The sequence below is a fragment of the Phoxinus phoxinus genome (genome assembly GCF_949152265.1).
Source record: "Phoxinus phoxinus genome assembly, chromosome: 14".
Lineage (NCBI taxonomy): Eukaryota > Metazoa > Chordata > Actinopteri > Cypriniformes > Leuciscidae > Phoxinus > Phoxinus phoxinus.
Genome location: NC_136889.1, coordinates 31,943,297 through 31,967,193, shown reverse-complemented (window position 1 = coordinate 31,967,193; position 23,897 = coordinate 31,943,297). Strand labels below are relative to the sequence as shown.

Below are 23,897 nucleotides of genomic sequence, written 5' to 3'. Positions count from 1 at the left end.
GTCACTTGGCGGCCATCTTAGGTCAGGTGACTGCGCTGCTGCTCCCTGCTGCTGTGGACGGAAGGTGAGTGACATACGCCAACTAAAATGCTCGTAACTTGCTGAATTCTTGACGGATTTACAAACGGTTTGGTTTATACAAACCTTATTAACGTGGCTATGATTTGTGCTGATGCCGATGTTTAAATTGTAGCTTCACGTTTTGAGAAACGCTTAACATTGCAGCATAGCTGTGTGTTTCATGGCATCCCTGACGTTTATGACACACCAAGCCGTTTGAAAATCGGTTGAAAATTGAGCAAAATATAGTTATTTCAGCACTGACTTTAATGTTATAACTGGACGAGCGGTCCTGTCCTAAGATGGCCGCCGTGTGACGTCGTCGGGTCCCATTGGCTCTCAGCGCCGGTAAGCCATCTAGCCTTTATACATGTTTATGAGCAAGCATATGTCTGTCTCCTGCACGCGAGAGGAGAGGATAAGAGAACGAGTAAATGTCAGTTCAAAAATAAGTTAATTCTTTGTGCTTAGGAGTGTGTATGAACTATGATGATATTGTAGCCTAATCATTGTTTTAACTACGTGCACGTGTCAGTGCAGTTATAGGTAGGCTATGTCTTATGTTGTTATATTAGAATATCACATGAGCAAGAGTGCCGTTTTCCTGTGCACAATTGCAAATTTGCTATTTATTTTATAGTTAAATTAACAATAAAGTTAACATTGTGAGTTAGGCTACTTTTTAGACACAATATTGTCAATATTGTTTGCTTCCCCGAGAATTTCATAATGAAACCGTAGTCCAACAGACAGCGATGATTTAAAAAAAAACTAAAATTTTGAACGAATCATTTGATTCAATGAACAATCACTTGTTTTAATGAATGAATCGGCCGTTTGAACGAATCGGTTGAATAAATGACTCCAACAACTCGCTTATTAAGACAAGTGACTTATACTGCCACCTACTGGCGGTTGTAGTTTCATATTTAAAGTAGGCCTACCCTTTAATTAAAATGTTAAAAATAAAAATTATAAATCATTTCATATTTAAATATTGAATAGCTTTATTTATGCAATTGTAAATGAAGTGTAAATATAGTAATGCCAGTTCGGATGCCGCTTCTGTGTCACCTCTGCACTCCAAGGATGGATTTTAATTTAATGATTTAATTTTACAGTGATACCGTGTTATTGTAATATAATTAAATTTAATTTGAATGTTAGAATTTGACATAAAAGGTGATGCATCTAAATACATTTAGAAATAATTTTCATATGGTAAAAATGCCCATGGAAATCAATTTAAGGCGGAAAATAATGCCGCCTTAGGTCACTACTGTGAACTGACCACTGCATACAATATGTTAAATATGAATATCGTTGCGAGTCTGCTGTCAACAACAGGCCTAAACCAGCCATGGTACCAGTACAAAATCAGTAAAATATAATCAACAAAACTTTGAAAATATCGAGATATATTTTTGTTAATATTGCACACCCGTAATGTAGGGTATTCATTTTGATTTCTTCAGGTCTTAAAAAGCCTTAAATTTGACTTTAAAAATGTGCAGCTACCCGTGCGTGCGTGTGGTGTGTGTGTATATGTGTGTGCGTGTTACAATGTAGTTAGTTTCAGATTAACTAACCAGTTCAATAAACTATTTATAACATGCATTCACCTGATCAATATATTGAGTATCCAGATGGTATTCGATCATAACTTGTGGAGCGCTCTCGGATTACGCTTTTATTTCTCATTTTAAACGGATGGAAACTGAAAGTAAACACTATTTCTTATCCTGGAGCTCCCGCTAGTGGACAGTATTGCTCAGACAGAGGGGTATTTTTGCTTAGGCTACCCAATGTACATTTATGGGATTGTTTTGATTTATGATTATTATTTATACGATTTATATATTATTTTTTAGTTGCAGTTTGAAACTCCAGAACAGGCCCATGATCTGTGTGTGTGTGTGTGTGTGTGTGTGTGTGTGTGTGTGTGTGTGTGTGTGTGTGTGTGTGTGTGTGTGTGTGTGTGTGTGTGTGTGTGTGTAGCGTTAAAGCTCTAGGAGGAGTAAGTTAGCAGTCTGAAAATTTAGACTCGGAAGATTAATATAGCTACAAATAACATTTCAATATGTTGACTTTCTCAAGCTTTCTCAAGCCAACATAAATAATTATGTTACAAGAACATTCTATAAATGTTATTTAAAGAATGTTTTATCTTATGTTGGTTAAAGCTGTGGGAACTTGCCAGATTTGGTAGTCTATTATTCCTGCTGTTTATTGACCCTGATTTGAGAAGTGAACGTATGAAACACATGTGACACTTTGCCCAAAAATATAAATGTGATAACTTGCCCCAAGCAACACTGTTAAAATCTACTTTCTTTATATAATCTTATTATAAACATGTCTTAATGCCAGTGTTGTGTTATTGAGCTCAATTAGAAAATATTTAGTTTAGATGGAATCTTAGTTTTAGTTCTGGATGACAGAATTAAATGTAAGATATTATATATAAATGATATTGTTGGCAGGAAAATATAACTTTCATGCAAGATCTGTGTTTCAAGGTCCTGTAAGTCTGATGATCCTCGAGCGGAAAATACTAAGTCATTGAAGGAAGACATTTGAACACGTTATTCTGAGAATTTCACAATAAGTTACAGGATTTACAATTATTCTGTTCATTAAAGTGCGTTCTTCAGAAGCTTTCTCACTCGCGTTGATTTAGCTACATTATTAATTTAGTCATTTATGTTTATAAATATTGCAGGAGAAGCCATAGGATCAGTAAAATATAGATTTAAAACAGAGCGGTGAGAAAATGCAGAATGACGTCGTCTCTGCATTTCCACCATAAATAAATTTTTATGATCAATATGACAACATATTTTTCCATTACTCTGACACATCAAAATAATTTAACCATTTTCAACTTTCATTTTTTAAAGGTTTTGACTTGTACAGCCAATTTGATCTGAACTCAAGGTTTCAAGTTGAATTAGGTGTTTTTTCCAGCGCTCCCCTTGAAGAGCACAAGCCGATTTCCTCTCCGTTTCCAGAAACATTCAGTTCATTTGTCACATCCGTGCCACCACAGCCAGAGTTTCACATCAGCTCTTTTATCACTGTTTTCAACATGTGCCAAACCACAATGAATAGGAACTTGAAGAGAGAAACATGAACTTTTCAAATAAATGGCCTTTTTCTCATGATCCAAACAAATAGGCTACTTGTGCATTTTTTTTTTTTTGCACAATGTAAAAAACGTGCTGATATTCAGATATCGCTTAAATAGATATTATCCATGACTGGGAATGAGATAAGGAGGTTTGCTGAGCCAGTTTATTGTGTGACTCTCCGAAGAAAATGTGAATGGTGGTTGCAGTGGCAAAACTCGCCACTCAGTTTCTAGAGTGTGGTACATGAGTGCATACGAGCCAACAACCATGTCTGTACGATGTTCTGGTGCTGAGATATGGCTTATTCATGTTGTTCAGGTGGTTGCTAGGGCGTTTCTAGGGTGTTCTGGGTGGTTGCTAGGGTGTTCTGGGTGGTTGCTATGATGTTGATTTGCAGTTGCTAGGGCATTCTGTGTGGTTGGTATGGTTTTACTAGGCAGTTGCCAGGGCGTTACTAGGGTATTTTGGGTGGTTGGTATGGTGTTGCTAGGTGGTTGCTAGGCTATCCTGGGTGGTTGCTAGGGCATTGCTAGGCAGTTGGTAGGGTGTTTTGGGTGGTTGCTATGGTGTTGCCAGGCGGTTACTACGGTATTCTGGGTGGTTTCTAGGCAGTTGCTAAGGTATTCTGGGTGGTTGCTAGGGTGTTCTGGGTGGTTTCTAGGCAATTGCTAAGGTTTTCTGGGTGGTTGTTAGGGTATTTGGGTGGTTGCTAGGGCATTTCTAGGCAGTTGCTTGGGTGTTCAGGGCGGTTGCTAAGGTATTTTTGGTGGTTGCTATGGTGTTACTAGGTGGTTGGTAGTTGTCACAGATGGTTACTATGGAGTTTTTATAGAGCTCTTAAAGTCTTTATACACTCATCTGGTGGTGAGATATGGCTTATCCATGTGTTTGTATGGTTGCTAGGGAACTTTATATGGTTGCTAGGGCATGCTTGGACTGTCAACTAGTCTTTGAATATCATCTCATAAACTGTATGATTTAAAAAAGCCGAACTCCATGTTTTTACAATTTGCAGCTGAAATATGGCTTGTAAATGTTGTTTTGTGGTTGCTAGGGTGCCCTAAGTGGTTGCCAGGGCGTGGCTATGAAGTTATTAAAATCTTTAGTAACGAGTGCCATTGAAAATGGCCAATAGGGGAGAGCGGGGCACAACGTAACACTTTTTGACTTTCTCAGTTTGTGTAAATCTACTTAGGGTTTAGAATATTTACTTTTCCCCACATTAATTTATCACATGTCTAGTACAATTAGTTGTGGTTTTGTTTTATTAATACAGTGTATACTTTTTTCTTGATTTCACCTCCACCTCCTCCCTCTTCCTTCTCCTTCACCTCCTCATCCTCCTTCTCCTTCACCTCCTCATCCTCCTCTTCCTCCTCATTCACCTCCTCTTCCTCCTCCTTCACCTCCTCATCCTCCTCTTCCTCCTCCTTCACCTCCTCCCTCGTCCTCCTCCTTCACCTCCTCCTCTTCCTCCTCATTCACCTCCTCTTCCTCCTCTTCCTCCTCTTTCACCTCCTCATCCTCCTCTTCCTCCTCCTTCACCTCCTCATCCTCCTCTTCCTCCTCCTTCACCTCCTCATCCTCCTCTTCTTCCTCCTTCACCTCCTCATCCTCCTCTTCCTCCTCCTTCACCTCCTCATCCTCCTCTTCTTCCTCCTTCACCTCCTCATCCTCCTCTTCCTCCTCCTTCACCTCCTCATCCTCCTCTTCTTCCTCCTTCACCTCCTCATCCTCCTCTTCCTCCTCCTTCACCTCCTCCCTCGTCCTCCTCCTTCACCTCCTCCTCTTCCTCCTCCTTCACCTCCTCATCCTCCTCTTCTTCCTCCTTCACCTCCTCATCCTCCTCTTCCTCCTCCTTCACCTCCTCATCCTCCTCTTCTTCCTCCTTCACCTCCTCATCCTCCTCTTCCTCCTCCTTCACCTCCTCATCCTCCTCTTCACCTCCTCCCTCGTCCTCCTCCTTCACCTCCTCCTCTTCCACCTCCTTCACCTCCACCTCCTCCCTCTTCCTCCTCCTTCACCTCCTCATCCTCCTCCTTCACCTCCTCCTCTTCCTCCTCCTTCATCTCCACCTCCTCCCTCTTCCTCCTCCTTCACCTCCTCATCCTCCTTCAGCTCCTCATCCTCCTTCCTCCTCCTTCACCTCCTCATCATCATCCTTCAGCTCCTCATCCTCCTATTTCCTCCTTCCCCTCCTCATCCTCCTCTTCCTCCTTCACCTCCTCATCCTCCTCTTCTTGCTCCTTTACCTCCTCATCCTCCTCTTCCTCCTCCTTCACCTCCACCTCCTCCACCTCCTCATCCTCTTCCTCGTCCTTCACCTCCTCATCCTCCTCTTCCTCCTTCACCTCCTCATCCTCCTCTTCTTGCTCCTTTACCTCCTCATCCTCCTCTTCTTCCTCCTTCACCTCCACCTCTTTCACCTCCTCATCCTCCTCTTCTTGCTCCTTTAACTCCTCATCCTCCTCTTCTTCCTCCTTCACCTCCACCTTCTTCACCTCCTCATCCTCCTCTTCCTCCTTCACCTCCTCATCTTCCTTCTCCTTCCCCTCCTCATCCTCCTCTTCTTGCTCCTTTACCTCCTCATCCTCCTCTTCTTGCTCCTTTACCTCCTCATCCTCCTCTTCTTGCTCCTTTACCTCCTCATCCTCCTCTTCCTCCTCCTTCACCTCCTCCCTCCTCCACCTCCTTTACCTCCTCATCCTCCTCCTCCTCCTCCTCATCCTCGTCCTTCACCTCCACCTCCTCCCTCGTCCTCCTCCTCCACCTCCTCCCTCGTCCTCCTCCTTCACCTCCTCCCTCTTCCTCCTTCACCTCCTCATCTTCCTTCTCCTTCACCTCCTCATCCTCCTCTTCCTCGTCCTTCACCTCCACCTCCTCCTTCTTCCTCCTCCTTAACCTCCTCATCCTCCTCTTCCTGCTCCTTCACCTCCACCTCCTCCTCCTCATCCTTCACCTCCTCCCTTGTCCTCCTCCTTCACCTCCTCATCCTCCTCTTCCTGCTCCTTCACCTCCTCATCCTCCTCTTCCTGCTCCTTCACCTCCTCATTATCCTCTTCCTCCTCCTCATCCTGCTCCTTCACCTCCTCTTCCTCCATCACCTCCTCATCCTCCCTCTTCCTCCTCCTCATCCTCCTCCTTCACCTCCTCTTCCTCCATCACCTCCTCATCTTCCTTCTCCTTCACCTCCTCATCCTCCTCTTCTTGCTCCTTTACCTCCTCATCCTCCTCTTCCTGCTCCTTCACCTCCTCCTCCTCCATCTCCTCATCCTCCTCTTCCTCCTTCACCTCCTCATCTTCCTTCTCCTTCACCTCCTCTTCCTGCTCCTTCACCTCCTCCTCCTCCTCCACTTCCTCCTTCTTCACCTCCTCATCCTCCTCTTCCTCCTCCTCCACTTCCTCCTTCTTCACCTCCTCCTCTTCCTGCTCCTTCACCTCCTCCTCCTCCTCCACTTCCTCCTTCTTCACCTCCTCATCTTCCTTCTCCTTCACCTCCTCATCCTCTTCCTGCTCCATCACCTCCTCATCCTCCTCTTCCTCCTCCTTCACCTCCTCATCCTCCTCTTCCTCCTTCACCTCCTCATCCTCCTCTTCCTGCTCCGTCACCTCCTCATCCTCCTCTTCCTGCTCCGTCACCTCCTCATCCTCCTCTTCCTCCTTCACCTCCTCATCCTCCTCTTCCTGCTCCGTCACCTCCTCATCCTCCTCTTCCTGCTCCGTCACCTCCTCATCCTCCTCTTCCTCCTTCACCTCCTCATCTTCCTGCTCCTTCACCTCCTCATCCTCCTCTTCCTCCTTCACCTCCTCATCTTCCTGCTCCTTCACCTCCTCCTCCTCTTCCTCCTTCTTCACCTCCTCATCCTCCTCTTCCTCCTTCACCTCCTCATCCTCCTCTTCCTGCTCCGTCACCTCCTCATCCTCCTCTTCCTCCTTCACCTCCTCATCTTCCTTCTCCTTCACCTCCTCATCCTCCTCTTCCTCCTTCACCTCCTCATCTTCCTGCTCCTTCACCTCCTCCTCCTCCTCCTCTTCCTCCTTCTTCACCTCCTCATCCTCCTCTTCCTCCTTCACCTCCTCATCTTCCTTCTCCTTCACCTCCTCATCCTCTTCCTCCTCCTTCACCTCCTCATCCTCCTCTTCCTCCTTCACCTCCTCATCCTCCTCTTCCTGCTCCTTCACCTCCTCATCCTCCTCCTTCACCTCCTCATCCTCCTCTTCCTCATTCACCTCCTCATCCTTCTCTTCTTGCTCCTTTAGTGAGATGTAATGTTATTATACAGTTAGACTTGTGCAGGCACTTAGAAAGAATAAACTACATACAAACACACTAATTTTCTCACCCCTAATGTCATTATAAACTTTCCAAAAACACAGCGAGATCTATGTTTGAATATTAAATGTATCGAATTCATAAATGTTTTAAATGGTTTTATATTTCTACATGTTGCATATTTGCTGAAAACTCTACTGGCAGTTTTTACCACACACAGGTCCACATGTGCTCAATGAATCTGCATAATTTGGCAACAATGGTGGAAACGGTCAATAGCTTTGACTTTAAATAACAAACCTACTAGCCCGTTATCTTGTTGCTTCTGTTGAATAATTAACACACATATTTGCATCCTGTTTGATTTGTAACACATTAAAAAAGAGGACTCATTTCGCCTCCTCTGGTCATTTAATGTATTACGCCTCAAAAAAGATTTTAAAAAGAAAGAAAGTAAAAAAGGGAAAGTTTGTGTGATTCATTGCATGATATTAGTTAGCTTGTTTGTGAGTAGTTCTGTCAAAACGCAACACGCCCATGACCAATATTTCAGTTAAAATTTACATAAATTTATAAAATTTACATAGATCATGTAACGGTTGAATATGCACATTAGCCCCGTCTCCACTCACTCACACACCAGCTCAGAAGAGCTGATACACTCACTCAACTTTACTGTAGTAAACGCTTCACAGTTTTATCCATACATGTTTGAAGCAGAAACTGATTCAGAAGAAGAGGAAGAGTGAATTATACAGGCTCGTCTACAAGTCCATGTGTCAGAATGCCTTTTTATAACGGCAGAAACATAACGGTAATTAATATGATTAGCCTTTGGATGGACTACGTTATCAAACAGATAATAATGTGTTGCTAATGTTACACAAACCATGTTCCCGTTGGCATCTCAGAGTCAGACATCTGCCTTTAGAAATCCGAGTCATTAAAACACTTAGGGTTAGGGTTAGGGTTACCTAACCCTAACCTTAGAAAGTCATTGGAGAAAGTTCATTCTTAAAGTGATAGTTCACTTTGAAATTAAATGTTGGTATGTTTTATCTTACCTGAAGTGCATCAAGATGTAGGTGTCTGTCTCCGCAATAGTTTCAATTGTGATATTTTTAGGTCAAACCGTTCTTGTCTGTCAGTCATATAATGCAGGTCTATAGGCACTGTCTCCAAAAGCATGCAGAGAAAAGTCCAAATTAAACAATTCCCCATCGTAAGTGCACATTGATGGCCTAAGCTTGCGCAAACTCATCCGGGAGTGTTGAGTTTTCACTTATTCCCAATTTGTAAGCCTTCTATCTTGACACACTACTCGCTTCATTGTTCAGGTCAATCAAAGGCATACGTTGAGCCGTACAGCCAATCACACGCGTTTCTGCGGAGTTTAAAAATGCAACGTCCAATCGAAGGCGGTTAGATTAGTTTCCGGGGAAGAAATCCGGTGTAAACAGATCAGATGGACGTGGTTGTGTAAAAGAGATAAAAACTATATAAATACTGTTCGTTTTATCACACAAACCGCTTGTTTCGTGTCTTAGGCCATCAATGTGCACTTACGATGGGGCATTTTTTAATTTCGACTTTTCTCTGCATGCTTTTGGAGACAGTGCCTATGCATTATATGACTGACAGACAAGAACGGTTTGACCTAAAAATATCAAAATTGAAACTACTGCGGAGACAAAGACACCTACATCTTGGATGCACTTCAGGTAAGCTAAAACATACCAACATTTAATTTCAAAGTGAACGATCCCTTTAAGAATGCATGTCAAACTGACTTTTTAAAGACGTTTACCAGATGCTTGACGTTTATCAGATTAGATTAGTACTGATCTGTCTGCATTGACACCATTATAGGAGAACTGAACTGAGCTGGAAGATGACATCACTGTTTTCTCCAGAGCGGCTGTAATTTAAATGAACAAAATCAATAACTTTTTTTATAGACATCAATTAACTGAACTCACTTAAGCTGGACTATGACGCCATCTTCTTCTAGATCTGCCGTACAGCAGAAACAAACGTTGCTGCATTATTTATAGTACAGCTTTGAAACAATCTGTAGGCTTACTGTAAATAAAAGATGGACTTGATTGGATGCTTGATCCCTTTAACATGGTCATCATATATACATCATATACACAATTCCCGCAATACACAGTAGGCTATGTACACAACAATGGTATCCTCTTGATGTTCATTTTTAAACCTTTTTTATTTTTTATTTTTACATTGTTCTCCAACACATTAGTCATTCAGTGCTCAGATTTCCAGCTCCACGCTCAGGCTTTTATATGGTCATGTTTGAGTCATGCGCTTGCCTCATATTTTTTATTGACTGCCTCACATTGTTCCAGTTAACATTTTCCTTCTTGGCTTAGCGGCTCACGCATAGCAAGATGCTGAGGACACAGTCTCGTGGCTTTGGCAACCTCTGTGTATTCGGCAAGCCCAACCCCACAGTCCATGAATGATCTCCGAGAGCCTCAGACGAGCGGACCGCGAGATGGACATGTGCTTCACTGACTCTCAGCATGACAAACACTAGCAGGTATTTACTTTTCACTCTCTCTTTCTCTCTTTAAATGTGCCTTACTGTAAACCGTTCAGGACTCAAAGTCAAGTGTAAGTGTTAGAAAAGCCATATGTGGACAGTGTTTATCTAAAGACAATCTAACCACTTTAACAACACATATTATCGTTTGACAAGACAGATGTTGTCTTAGATTAACTAGAGGAAACTGTGAATCATCACGTGAAAAGCTGCCAGGAATTTTTTTCATTTTGCATGAAGGAGAAAGACTGAAAAGCTTTATGAATAGGTGCATTATGTAGATCCTCGTATGTACCGAGTGCTGTTGGTTGGGAATGAATAGTTTGATGTTTGCTGTGTGTGAGAAGATGAGATGGAAAGTAAATGGTGAACGAGCTCGGACGCGCTGATGAAGTGTGTGACACACCCTGTGTTATTCAGGAGAGAAAATGGAGGACAGCTGCATGTGTTCTGGACCGGGCAGGATAAATAGTGTTTGCTAACGGTAACGGCACGTCACCTCCGGACAGTTCTGTTGCATAATAAGAAAGCACAGTTTAAATCCCTGGAGGAAGAAGCCGTCAGTCCGAGCAACACGACCGGTGCTGATGAGTGTTTGTGAGAGTCAAGCTCATAGAATCGAAACCTACAGGTTTGAACTTGCCAAAGAAAGCAGATAAAAAGGTAAAGCTACACTGTGTTTAGATGATAGGCATAGGCTACGTATACTTGAATGTAAAACTGTAAGAGACAGACAGTGTTTTAAACATGCTGATGATGACTGTGAACTGTTTAAAATGTGCTTTTTTTATTTTTATGTAAAAAATGTCATTGCAACTTTTGCTATATTTCCAGAAACTGTCCTGGAAATACAGTTAATGTCAATATAAGAAAAGGTTCTAAATAGAACTTTAAAGGGTTCTGTCTTCATATATAGAACCTTTTAGGCGTTCACATCATGGATCTAGTTTTAATTAATTCATTAATTTAGTTTTAATTTGTCTTTTAATTACATTTTATGAATTAAAAAACAGCTTGTAAACATACTTTATCACTAGAGACCCCCCTCGTTAAATATGAAAGTATTATGCAATAATTTAAAGGAGAACTCCGGTCAATTTTAACATTGAGCTCAATTTTTAGTAAATTTGGAGTGCTGTCAATACAGAGAACAACGACAAAAATCGGTGTTGCCTACACTGTGTTATCCTATTTTTAAAATTTGCACCCTATTGACTTGAATGGGGCAAGTTTTAAACCTGCTTTTATCCTCTTAACATATTTGATGTGTCATACAAGTGCCCAGCCATGTTGAGTGATTCCTTCAGAGTGAACACGAGTGAATCTGACTGCAGTAGATGTGAAAGATATGAATAAAAATGATGTTATATCAGCCAGCACACATACCTGTATTTAGTTTCTGTTTTCGGTCGAAGTCCAAAGTAGTCGATTGTCGAGTTCACGCGCATAGGTTTAGTTACTATGATCACGCGCGTGAACTCGACAATCGACTACTTTGGACTTCGACCGAAAACAGAAACTTAATTTTGCAAATTTTAAAAATAGGATAACACAGTGTAGGCAACACCGATTTTTGTCGTTGTTCTCTGTATTGACAGCACTCCAAATTTACTAAAAATTGAGCTCAATGTTAAAATTGACCGGAGTTCTCCTTTAAGTCATTTCTCCTTATAGAGCCTTTTTGTTATAAATAGTTCTTTAAAATTGAACCCAAGAGTTCTATATAGAATCCCAATGAAACCTTTTTTCTTAGAGTGCAAAAAAGGTGAAGAATGAAATGCTTTCTTAAAGGGGTCATGACATGAGAAACCAAATTTGCCTTGATCTTTTGGTATATAAGAGGTCTTTGTACCATTAAAACGTCCTGCAAGTTTCATAGCTTAAGACGCCCTCCCCATTATAAACGAATCATTTATTTAATCAAGCTCTAAATACAGCTCGTTCTGGATCCATGGTAAGAAGTGACGTCACGGTACGAAGTGACGTACCAGCGTTTGCATAATGACCGCCTCCAGCAGAAGACAGTTACGCTTAAAGCGCAAGACAACTACGCTCACTTCGTATATCGTTGTCGCGCCCGCGCGCCGCGCGCCTCACAAGTGTTCAGTGGACGGACAGCGAGTGGGTCTGTGTACAGGGAGATTACGACGCCGCAGATGTGCTGTTCCTGCTGTGGACAAACAACATCTTTGAATACGCTGCGAAAGATCCAGTCGTCAGGGAAAAATGGATGCACTTTATTTTTTGCGGACGTCTCAGTCCCGGCAGTGTTAGTTTAAGCGTTTGTTCTGAAGGATGACTGTTTTGAGCTTTGCCAGAAAACTGTTGCTCAAAGATAAGTCCGTGCCGTCTATTCTGGGCTCAACAACGACGACGCAAACTGTAAGTAATGTATTTAAAACTTTAAACTACTTTTTAAATACGCTGAAAGATCCAGTCGTCAGGGAAAAATGGATGCACTTTATTTTTTGCGGACGTCCCAGTCACGGCAGTGTTCTATACATTTGAAGGATGACTGTTTTGAGGAAAAAATCCCAATATGATTCTTGGCTTTGCCAGAAAACGGTTGCTCAAAGATAAGTCCGTGCCGACTATGGGCTCAATAACGACGACGCAAACTTACTTTTTACCATGGCTAATATAAACACATTTGTATAAGAGAATCTTGCAAATATGTCGCCTTTCTAGTAGGCCTACATGTGATAGAAAATTAAAAATGTTGCCTTTATCAATGCTGCATCTTCTAAGATGGCCTGTCTGTGCATGCATTTTTGTCCGTGGTACACCCTATCATTTCATTGGAATTAGTTAAATAATGTTAAACTGTTAGCAAATGAAGCTATTGGATAATTATGCAACAATAATCCGTTTTCAAGTGTCTCGGGTTAATTTTTTTTTATTAATTCAAAATAGTTTCACTTTCCATGTGGACACGGGCTGATCTAGTCTTCGTTGTTGTGGTGATGGTTCATTTTCCTCTGATTCTGGCTCAAACATAATAAGGTTTTATCATTGCAAGAGCCATCGCTTCGCATGCATCACCCGCTATTAAACAGTTACGCCGAATCCGCAAATGTTCTGGCTGGGGGCGTTAATATTGATGCATAGGCACTGACGTTAGCCAATCATATCAGTGGGTGTTAACACTGAACTCTTAAAGGGGAAACACCCCCAAAACAGACTGTTTGAATCAGAGGATGAGAAACAGGGAAAAGGTCATAAATCACTACATTTTAAAAGTTTTTGGTAAAAAAAAACTATAGTAATACTATAATTGCACCTAAGGGAACATAATAATAAAATAAAAAAAACCATGTCATGACCCCTTTAATTTTCAGAATTTTAACACATTCATTTCCATGGTTAAAGAAGGCTCTTTTTTTCATAAACTTTTTGTTATTCTGGTTGAAACTCTCTTCACTTCCTGATAGCACTCAATAGTAGAAGTGGTCTAAATATTAAAACACGGACATGCATATTTTGTGGAAGTCTCAGGACCAATAAACAGTCATCCAATCATTGCATCATCTGCAGTCAGGTGGTACGAGTAAGAGCTCGGTCAGTTGTTTATGGTCATTATTATTGTAAGGTTATGTGATTTGAGTCTGAGTGTGCAGTCATGTGTTCTGGAGGAGGCGTGACTTTGAAGGGAGGGCGGGATCTAATGCTTTCAAAACTAGCTTGCTATTGCTAGCCGCTCTGAAATTGCCTACCCTACCTTTAAATGGACAAACTTGTCATTGTGGAGTACTTTATGTTGTCAGTTGCAGATGTGACCTGACAGAGTGTGTTCACCGTGTTTCCATGGATGTTGTTTTTTCAGCTGAGACGTCAGCTCGTGAACACCATGGCACTGCTGAAAGTGGGCCACACATCAGACCGTCAGAGGACTGAGCCGGTTTTATTGTCCTCTCTACATCTTGCATTGGCTGACTGACCAATCCGAGCGGCACTCTTGTTCACGCATCACTGAAACACCCTATGGGTTGCAGATCTCTCACTGGTAAGGGGATTGCATCATTCCTGTGTAGACTTTGTAAGGCAAAGTTGAATTTGCCTTCCTTCTTGAAGGCAAATTCAAAGTATCCTTTAGAGAAATGAATAGCAACAAGCTCAGTGATAATCATCCAAGATGGCGTAAGGACAGAACTATCAATAGAATTGATTCATTACTAAAATAAAATTTTCTGATTCAAAATGGACCAATGTACCCCAGTATTTTGATTTCTTCTACATGTTTTTATGCTTAAAGGCCTTGTGCGTTGACGTGATTTCCACTGAAACAGAAGCTACGGCGGGACATCTTGAATTGCTCCTCCTTATTACCCGCGTTTCTAGCTTAGAAATCTAGACGCACCCTAGCGGCAGCAAAATGTATTTTGCAGCCAGGGCAGTCTAGCAACTCTCCATAGACCTTCTAGCTGCAAAAACCTAAATTGGGTCTGGCCAATCACGTCGTGTATAGAGTAGGAGGGGGCGGGCTTAACATATGACGACAGAGTTGCGATGGCTGCCACTTGAAAACAAAGAATGGCGGCTGCGGATGGAGAACAGCGGTCTTTCGAATCGGCTTTGGCCGCGACTCTGGAGGACTTGGAGTTAAGTTTTTCTTTAAGAAAAGAGCAAAGAACGGCACTTAAGTCATTCTTAACAACGGAATAAGTGTTCTGAGTTTTGCTGGACCGGATCTTTGCCGCTCTGACTACGTCACCTTCTTCGTTGCTCTGGTTGGTTGTAGCGCTATCCTATTGGGATTTTGAGAGACAACCGTTTATCCCGTCCCTCGGATTAAGCCGCATCTATGGAGAGTTGCCAGACTAAACATCTTAATGTAAGTCTGACTTGCCAGGCTACCGCGTTTCCACTGTCGGGCCAGAAGCTCCACAGCGCTTCACTAAAACACACCCGAACAACGTCACACTAACCCATCATTTCACCAACAAATGGAAGTTTTATCGGAATGAAAACTAACCAGAAAGAAATCACTGGAAACAACGTGATCGCAAAACAAACATGATAAAAGCGACCATTTGCTGGCATTTTTGTTGTTTACTTGAATATTTAAAACCCAAGCATCTATGTTTCACCACAGGTATACTGTACAACAAAACGTGATACATTGATCCAAATTAATTAATTTGTGTCAGAATTGCACATTAGTCACACAGAAATAAAGTGGTTTATCGTTAGGTCTATTTCACAAAAGAAAGCGGACACACTTAATTATTCAGTCAAGGCTGTTTCTGTTTATTTGGTAGTTACAGGACATAGCCTATTTACATCACATTTAGAAAGAATGATAATTTCTACAAAAATGCCACCGATAACACGACCTGAGGAGCTTTAGCACTCTCTCCCAGTATAGGCTAGTTATATTTTCAGTCAGAGAAACAGAGGAAACTCCCCAAAAAAACCTTTATTTTATGGTAGTCTGGTTTAAAGAGACGAGACTACTACTGACAGATCAAATAAAAACATGAAAGTGAGTTTTTGAGTTAAATTATTTTAAAAGTTTTTAATGCTGACAGAATTGCTGCCTCGACTCAGGTAAACTCCGCCTCTGTTCGTGACCACTCCTCTAGCCCGAGCTGGCCCGCTTTGGACCATGGTATTCGGTGGGCCAGAAAACCCTGGCAAATGGCCCCGAGGAAGCCCTGATGAGGCTCCATAGATATCATATAATGAAGGCTAGATGTCTCGTCCGCGCTGCTGACCAATGGAGGTCGACGTCCGCACACGGCGGCCATCTTGCCACAGGGGGCTTGCTCACTCGTAACATTGTGTTTTAATGGTGCATGTACTTTTTAAATAACCATAACTTGCTCAATTTTCGACCGATTTTCAAACGGTTTGGTTTGTTATAAACGTCAGAGATGTAGTTATGACACTGCATACTTATGAATAATTATAACAATGGACTTCCATATGAAAGTATCCTTGAACAGAACGTAAGAAAAAAAGCGTTTGTAAATCCGTCAAGATTTCAGCGAGATAAGAGGATTTGTGTTCGTGAAGACCTTACATCAGATACCACAGAGCCCGCCAGAAAGCTTGCCTGTGACAAGATGGCCGCCGGGGATGCCGTTTGAGATCAAGCCCTGGAAGTGACAATGGAAACGCGCGCTAATAGGCTTGTTTGAGATGAGCAAAATCTGCGCAGAACCGACCACCGGAGAGGGATGCCGGTTATGAAGAGTGTCCGAAATGTCAAAACACTCTCGCGAGCGGCTTGCTGACGAGACAGCTTAATGCTCATTGGTTTAAACAACCGTGATGTATTGTTCTCTTTTAAAATGTTTGAATTTAAAACTCTGATTTCGGTCACTTTTTGGTAAATCGTTTTGGGACAATAATACAATACCATATATGCCTTTTCCATGTGTTTTTATGATTAATAATGACTGTTTTTGATAATTTTGTGTTGAAATTATGTAATAAAATATAATTATTTAGGCCCTACAGTTCTTGAAACATCAGCTGTGCCAACTTTTTTTGCATGAGCTGTTTCAGGTACAATGGGCCAGTCAAACTGCAAAGGGAAACAGTAATTTATCATCAATTTAAATTTTAAAACACAATTGCTTATATAGCCACATAACATTTAAACTGCATTACACAAACATCTAAAAAAGTCAATTTTGGAACAGCGTAGATCAGTGAACTGATGTCAGTGGTGTGTGTGTGTGTGTGTGTGAATTCACATTCAAAATTGATAACTGATGTGTGTGTGTGATGAAAACATTTTTCAAGCGCAGTCTTTGCAAATGAAACCATCGTCATCACAGACACCATTCTCTTCACCACAGCTCTCATGAAACCAAGCAGAACATGGATCACATTTGACCCACTCCTCAGTAGCCTTATGGTCATTTGGGTCACCATAGTGTGTGTTGCAGACTTTGCAAGGTGATTTGCTTCTCTTGCCCTGCTTTTTTTCCCCTTTTGGTTGCTTGCTGCCCGGGTACTTGCTGGCTTGCTTAGCTGGTTGCTTGCTGGATTACTTTTTTGTTTTTTAATATATTCAAATGTGTTGCTCACTTGTGAGATTATATGATGGCATCCCTGTTTCCACTCAGAACGAACACGCTTCCCCTTAAAAATAATCATCGTTCGACTGTATGTGCCTTCTGCAAGTCGTGGTCTCCCCCTTCTCTCCGGCACACACCTCCACACATGGCTGGCCAACCTTTGTCGAACTGAACTGTCTGAAGCCCAGACTCGTCACAGCTCCATACATGTGACGGTGTGCCCTCAATACCAGCGCGACCTAAATGCTCTCATGCTGGTTAAACCACTGGCTAACTACCTCTGTGTTGAGTCCAGCAGCCCGTGCTGCAGACACGACCTCTGGCTTGCGCATCCCAAGCCGGTTGCGCTTTAGAAAGCTCTGAAACCAGTAATATCCGGCCCTCCCTGTTGTCTTGGAGAAACCAGATATGTTGCTGCAAAATCAAAGGCCACTTGCTGGACGTCACGTTTTGTGAAGGGAAACCCCCTCTGCGCCAAGGTCTTGAGGGTGGCAGCAAGCCTCTTTCCGCCTCTCTGAAGCTGACGCATGTTCACTGCCAGCCACCTTTCCACTGATGCGTGTTTGCAGTGTGGACCGCGGCACACATGCTCGTGATAAGAGGTGCACACTCACTGCAGTGCCTTTCTTCACTCCCTCGCTGTGTTCATCCAAGGCCCCCTTCATCCTCTCCTCTTTCCACAGATTGTTTGGCCTTCCTTTCCCTCCCTGTTTTATCTTTGTATCCTCTTTCCTCTCTGGTCCTTGCTCCTCCTCTCTTTTCTCTCTTTCTGTCTCCTCTCATTTCCTCTGCAGTCCTGTCTTCATTCACCGATCGGTCTGTGCAGCGCCGGTTCAAGTCATTAGGCTTGTTTGAGATGCGCCTGAAATATATGCGAGAGTAGAGTCCAGGCAAGCCGGACAGTTTTCTCGTCTCGCAGTGGATCTGACACCTGTGAGATCAAAGATGGATATCGTGGGATTCGCGGGATTCACGCTCGTGCACGGTGTTGCTAATAAACTGGATGAAATTTAAGTTCTGTTGCTTTTATATGAAAATAAATATAATGAACAAGACACTAAAGCACTTGTTATTTAATCCCATTCCAAATACGTGTTTATCAATCTTTTTTCTTTCTTTAAAGGTGCCATACCAAATTCCATACCAGATGGGGGCAGTATACCTCCATAAAGTGAATTGGTCTACTCTAGAGTAACAGACGAGAAACGGCATAGTCTCTATGCTCCGCCCCTACCTTCACAACAACAACACTAGAGCCATAGCCGAAGCATAGAGGACGTTTTGCCTCCAGAGGAACGTTGGGTGATGTCAAGTGATTTTGAAACATGACATCTTCAAGCTACTCCCCTTCACCTTTACCAGTGAATATGTTCATATTCGTTTTGTACATATTACATTTTGAGTTGTATATACGTGCATTGTTTGAATTAAATTAATTTGACAGACAGCATTCGGTCAACATCAGACAGCGCATGTGAACCGATCATCTCTACTATATAAAAAAAAAACCGAACACTGTTGAAAGATACAGTAGCCTAGGCTACAAATGACCTGTTCGCGCCACAAATTGTTCTCCGTCCTTAGCGACCGAGTCACTGAATGTGGAACAGCCGAAGCTGTCGTCAGCGAGCAGCAATATTCAGACAACGAGGGCGCGCGCGCCGCGCTGATACCTCCGTTTCAGTTTCTCGAACCCGCGCAGTGCGGCGGTCAGAACACGGAGACCATTCTGACCCTAGCTATGCGTGCGAAAGCATGGGAAGCGATCCCGGGCGTGTCAGAATGGGTGCTGAACGTTGTAAAACAAGGCTATGCGCTGCAGTTCGCTCGCCGTCCCCCGCGCTTTCGAGCCCGGACCGTGACGAGCGGTCCTTTTCTTATCTGATTTGATTTGTGCTTCAGAGCGCGGTTTGTTCCCTGCAGCGGGTGGTGGTTGTAGGGGTCTCTTGCCAAGGGCTTCAGCCATCCTTCCGCTCTCTTCCCTGAGTTGAAATGAAGTAGTGGGCTGTACACTTTCCACACGATTGACATCAGGTTCAAGTACGCCCACAAGCCGTGCGAGTTATTCGTGTATTGCAGGTTGGCTGGTGGTTATGTTGCCCGCATACCGCCTCCCATGGCCGAAACTGGTATTAGTCAGGCCGTGGCTAGTAATGCTAATGCTAATTAAGGTTGATATCTCTGCTGCACTATAACTTGAAATTTTTTTAATGACATCATCGCCCTTATTTCTTCTCATTCTTTTGATGCGTGTAGCTCATTTTTTGGATATTTTTACCTCAATTTTTACACATGGCACCTGACATTTACACAGACACATTTACACATTTACACAGACATGTGTTTTTATATATATTTTTGATAAAAATTACATAATCCATAGAGATCGCACTGTCAGAGAGTTTGGGAATACTCACATTTTTATGCACACAAAAACAAAAAATTCAAACATTTTAAAAGAGAACAATACATCACGATTGTTTAAACCAATGAGCATTAAGCTGTGTCGTCAACAAGTTCCCATCATGCTTTTGATCTGCGCAGATTTTGCTCATCTCAAACAAGCCTTTTTGTTTTTAGCAGAGGGGGCGGAGCTTTCGATTCTAGAGAGCATTTGATTGGACAGGAGATGATGTGATATCATATCACGGTGATGTCATAAAAATCCCTGATCCATTTTTAGCAGAAGTGAGAGACTGTAAGTTTTGAATGCTTACTCCTAAATGCTAATTTTGTCATTGTTTTGGAACACACCAGCTTATTCATAACCTGAAGGCTAACATATTCATACTAAAAGCTAAAAAAAACGTACATTTTGATTTCAGGGGGCCTTTAAAGGGATGCTTCACCACTGGAGTTTAAATTGGGTCATGTATGTAGTAGAAATGTGAAATTATTTTTGAAATTGGAGCCTTTCTAGACTGAGAGAAGCCAGAAATATTTTTTTTGGCTCATGTGGATGAAAGACAACAACTCCCAGAATGCACTTGCTTCGCTGCCCTACAAGGCCACGGAAATAATTTGTAAATATTGCAGGTTTTCTACTGATACAAAGCTTAATGCTAATCGGTGAAGTACAAGTATCACATGGTTAGCTAACACTGGATTCTGCTGAAATCAACAGTAAGTCAAATCTCCCTGTCAACCGAAGATCCTTTCTTCCCAGAAGCTAGACTTTTTATTATCAGTATATCTCAGTATTGACACTCCCATGGGACCAGTTTTATTTTTTTAGGAGAGTATATTTACCCATATACTTATATTTAGGATATTTATTTATTTATTAAAGGGATGATTATGATTTCCCTTTTCTAGCTGTAGTTAGTGTGTAATGTTGCTGTTTGATCATAAACAACATATGCAAAGTTACAACGCTCAAAGTTTAAAGCAAAGGGAAATATTTTTTTTAATAATACTTTTACTTTTAAAGAAATCATTTTTTTAAGGACTACAACAAACGGCTTGTAGAAACTACACAACATTCCTCTCGGGTTAGTGACATTACTAACCCTAAAATTTACATAAACCCCGCTGGGAACGGGATTTATTATCATGACAGAAAATGCTAATCAATGACTAGAAGATAACTACACATAATCTACTTAAATTCATCAACTAACCATTCAGAAATGTCCTGTTGCTTCTACATGTTGTCACTTCTTCTTGAGTCTCTCCATCATTGTCTGACTCCGGTTTGAACATAAAAGGCTAAACGTTTTTGAAAATTTCAGTGCATGTGTGTGTGTGTGTGTGTGTGTGTGAGGTAATGAACAGCTCCGCCCCCTGTGCCGGGAGCAGCAGCTCATTTGCATTTAAAGGGACAGACACAAAAACGGTGTGTGACGATTTTAACATGCTATATAACTATATCTGTGGGGTATTTTGAGCTAAAACTTCACACACCCACACACACAAACACACACACACACACTCTGGGGACATCAGAGACTTATTTTACATTTTATGAAAAGGGCATTATACCCCCCCTTTAATATTTTTTATTGTATATTTAATGAAATATCTGTTATGATGTTTTTTGGTCTGCCTACATAATTTATCTGGTTCTTTTTTATGTTTTATATAATGTTTTTGTCTTGCTCATGCTGTTGTAACGTCTACATTTCCCCGTGGGGATAAATAAAGTTTGATCTATTCTTCTGTCTCGCACATGCAGGTCTCAAAGAATCCCTGTCAGAGATGATCCTGTGCAGTCCGATGAGTTGTGCAGTGTTGTTCTGCATACTGTGGCTCGCCTCGCCCGCCGTCCTGCGCTCCGAGTTCAAGGTGGCCTACGTGACGGAGCGCAGCGTGTACATGTGCACGTGTGCGCCGGATCTGGGCTTGTGTGAGAAGATGAACTCCAGCGAGTGGTGCAACAACTGCAAGGATCAGTCATCGGTGTTGCAAAGGGCCGAGAATCCCAGTCCGGTTCAGAAGAAGCATCTGACGGTGTTGTACACCTCGCCTCTGAACGTGGCCCTCCTGCTCAACAACTCGGAGGTCCGGCACCTGTCGCTGGTCCAGTGCAAGCCCGCCGACGACCAGCCCGTCCCGCTCGAGTACTTCACAGTGCAGCGTTTGGAGACTCTAACCCTCTCGAGGCCTGGGCAGAGTCACGACGTCTTCATAGGGAAAGACAGGGACGCTCCGTATCAAGAGGAGGCGAGAATCGCGGTCATTCATACCTCTGTGTTGACCGGGAAATCAGACCCGAAGTCGTACACAGTACAGACCAAAGTGGATCGCAGAGGCATGTTGCCCTTCCCGGACATTTTTATGTCTCGCGTCGCGCTCTCGGAGATGAGGATATTCGTCACTTTTCTGTACTGAGAGAGGCATTGTTCTGAGAGTGGAATTTAAAGTCCCCCTGTGTGGAAAATCCAGCTTTTAATGTTGTTTATATGATGTGGTGTTTTTAATCTGCTTTAAGATGTGAAAAGTCACAAGTCAACACCCTTGTTGAGTATTATCCTCCTTAAAAGTCTTCTTAAAGGGGTGGTTGATTATGATTTCCCTTTTCTAGCTTTAGTTAGTGTGTAATGTTGCTGTTTGATCATAAACAACATCTGCAAAGTTACAGTGCTCAAAGTTCAAAGCAAAGGGAGATATTTACTTTTAAAGAAATCGCTTTTTAAGGACTACAACAAACGGCTGGTAGGAACTACACGACATTCCTCCCGGGTTAGTGACATCACCAACCCTAAAATTTACATAAACCCCGCCCCCAGAACACGATTTATAGATTATCAAGACAGAATATGCTAATCAATGACTAGAAGATAACTACACATAATCTACATAAATTCATCATCTAACCATTCAGAAATGTCCTGTTGCTTCTACATGTTGTCACTTCTTCTTGAGTCTCTCCATCATTGTCTGACTCCGGTTTGAACATAAAAGGCTTCTTTCTTTTTCTTTTTCTTTTTTTCTCAGTGCATGTGTGTGTGAGGTAAAATTACACCAGCTCTTGAAACCAGGAGCCTTGTGCCAGCAGCTCATTTGCATTTAAAGGGACAGGCACAAAACGGTGCGTTTTTGCTCACCCTCAAAAAGTGATAACTTTAACATGCTATATAAAAATATCTGTGTGGTATTTTGAGCTAAAACTTCACACACACACTCTAGGGACATCAGAGACTTATTTTACATATTGTGAAAAGGGCATTAAACCACCCGTTTAAAAAACACGGTTTGAAATCGCTGGTGTTTCTGACGTCACCAACTACCTTGTAACCAATCAGATCAACGTGTGATCGTCAACCAGTGGATCTCTGAGTGAGTGAGTGGAGGCAGGGCTCATTTGCATATTCATAGAACCGCGAATACTAAATGAGGCACAGGTGTTGAGTTTCATTCAAGGACAAATTTTTTAAATATGTCATTTTGATTCTCAAAGATGAGTTTTAAGGGATAAAATGATTGACTACAGCTGGGGACTTTAAATGCTTCATTGTACTGTTGGTTTAACAGTTGTTGCTCTCAATATAACACAAATAGCCGTTGTGCATAATTAGTAATAATGTATATACAGTTGTGGCCAAAAATTATTTGTTTAGTTTAGGCCAGAAATCACTTTTGGCCAATACTGTACATAATACAATTACAATGAATAATTATTACATACATTTCAAACACCAAATTCTTTCTTTCAGAATCAAACATTTATACAAACTTTATTATGATAAAAACAAAACAAAAAAACAAAGTCAGAACAAAATCATTTTCTGAGGATTGTAATTTGGGGTTTGCACATGTTGTGTCTTTGCACATGCACTGCTGTTTTACTGAGGATTTAATTATCTTTAGATGATTTGTATTTACAATAATTATGAAATAGAAAAATATTGTAATTTTTAAAAAAATTATTTATATAATAAAAAATTGTGTGCTGCTATTGTGCAAGACTGTAGTCGGTATCGTTTGTAATGTCTGTCAACCCAACCCAACCCAACCCAACCCAGCCCAACCCAGGCTCATTGGAGAAACATGTCTCTGGAGACATTTCTGCAAAACGATTACGTTGCTTCTTGCACGTTTCACAAATTCACGTAATCAGTGAGTGGGCTAAAAGTGTGTTCAGTTTGATCAGAATGCATGGTTTTATTACGTTGGTTTGTGGCAGTTCGGAAATGAAATGTCAGGTGAGTGGCGCTAAAAGATCATTGCTTTCACATTTGAAAATAACACTAAACCCTCTCCTAAACCATATATCCAAAATATACAAACACATGTTGCTTCAGCATTTTAGCTTGATTAGTTTGACTCAAGTGCAGCTTTGTGTTGGCCTTTTATGTGAGCTAGTGCTAGTGTGTGGGACTAATTTCTCACGCATCTCA

General features: G+C 41.8%; 1 protein-coding gene across 2 annotated transcripts; it reads left to right on the top strand.

Moving 5' to 3' along the window:
* Positions 1-42: 42 nt before the first annotated feature.
* LOC307010224 (uncharacterized protein) lies at positions 43-23,462 on the top strand. Of its 2 annotated transcripts, XM_079634722.1 has the most exons (5): positions 43-64; positions 9,858-10,027; positions 10,451-10,693; positions 13,854-14,033; positions 21,233-23,462. In XM_079634722.1, exons 4-5 carry the CDS (start codon positions 14,012-14,014, stop codon positions 21,886-21,888), a joined length of 678 nt encoding a protein of 225 aa, XP_079490848.1. In that variant the 5' UTR covers positions 43-64; positions 9,858-10,027; positions 10,451-10,693; positions 13,854-14,011; the 3' UTR covers positions 21,889-23,462. The 2 variants fall into 2 exon arrangements, with proteins under 2 accessions (XP_079490848.1, XP_079490849.1); XM_079634723.1 differs by lacking the exon at positions 10,451-10,693 and having other exon boundaries at positions 21,233-23,461.
* The last annotated feature ends 435 nt before the right edge of the window (positions 23,463-23,897 follow it).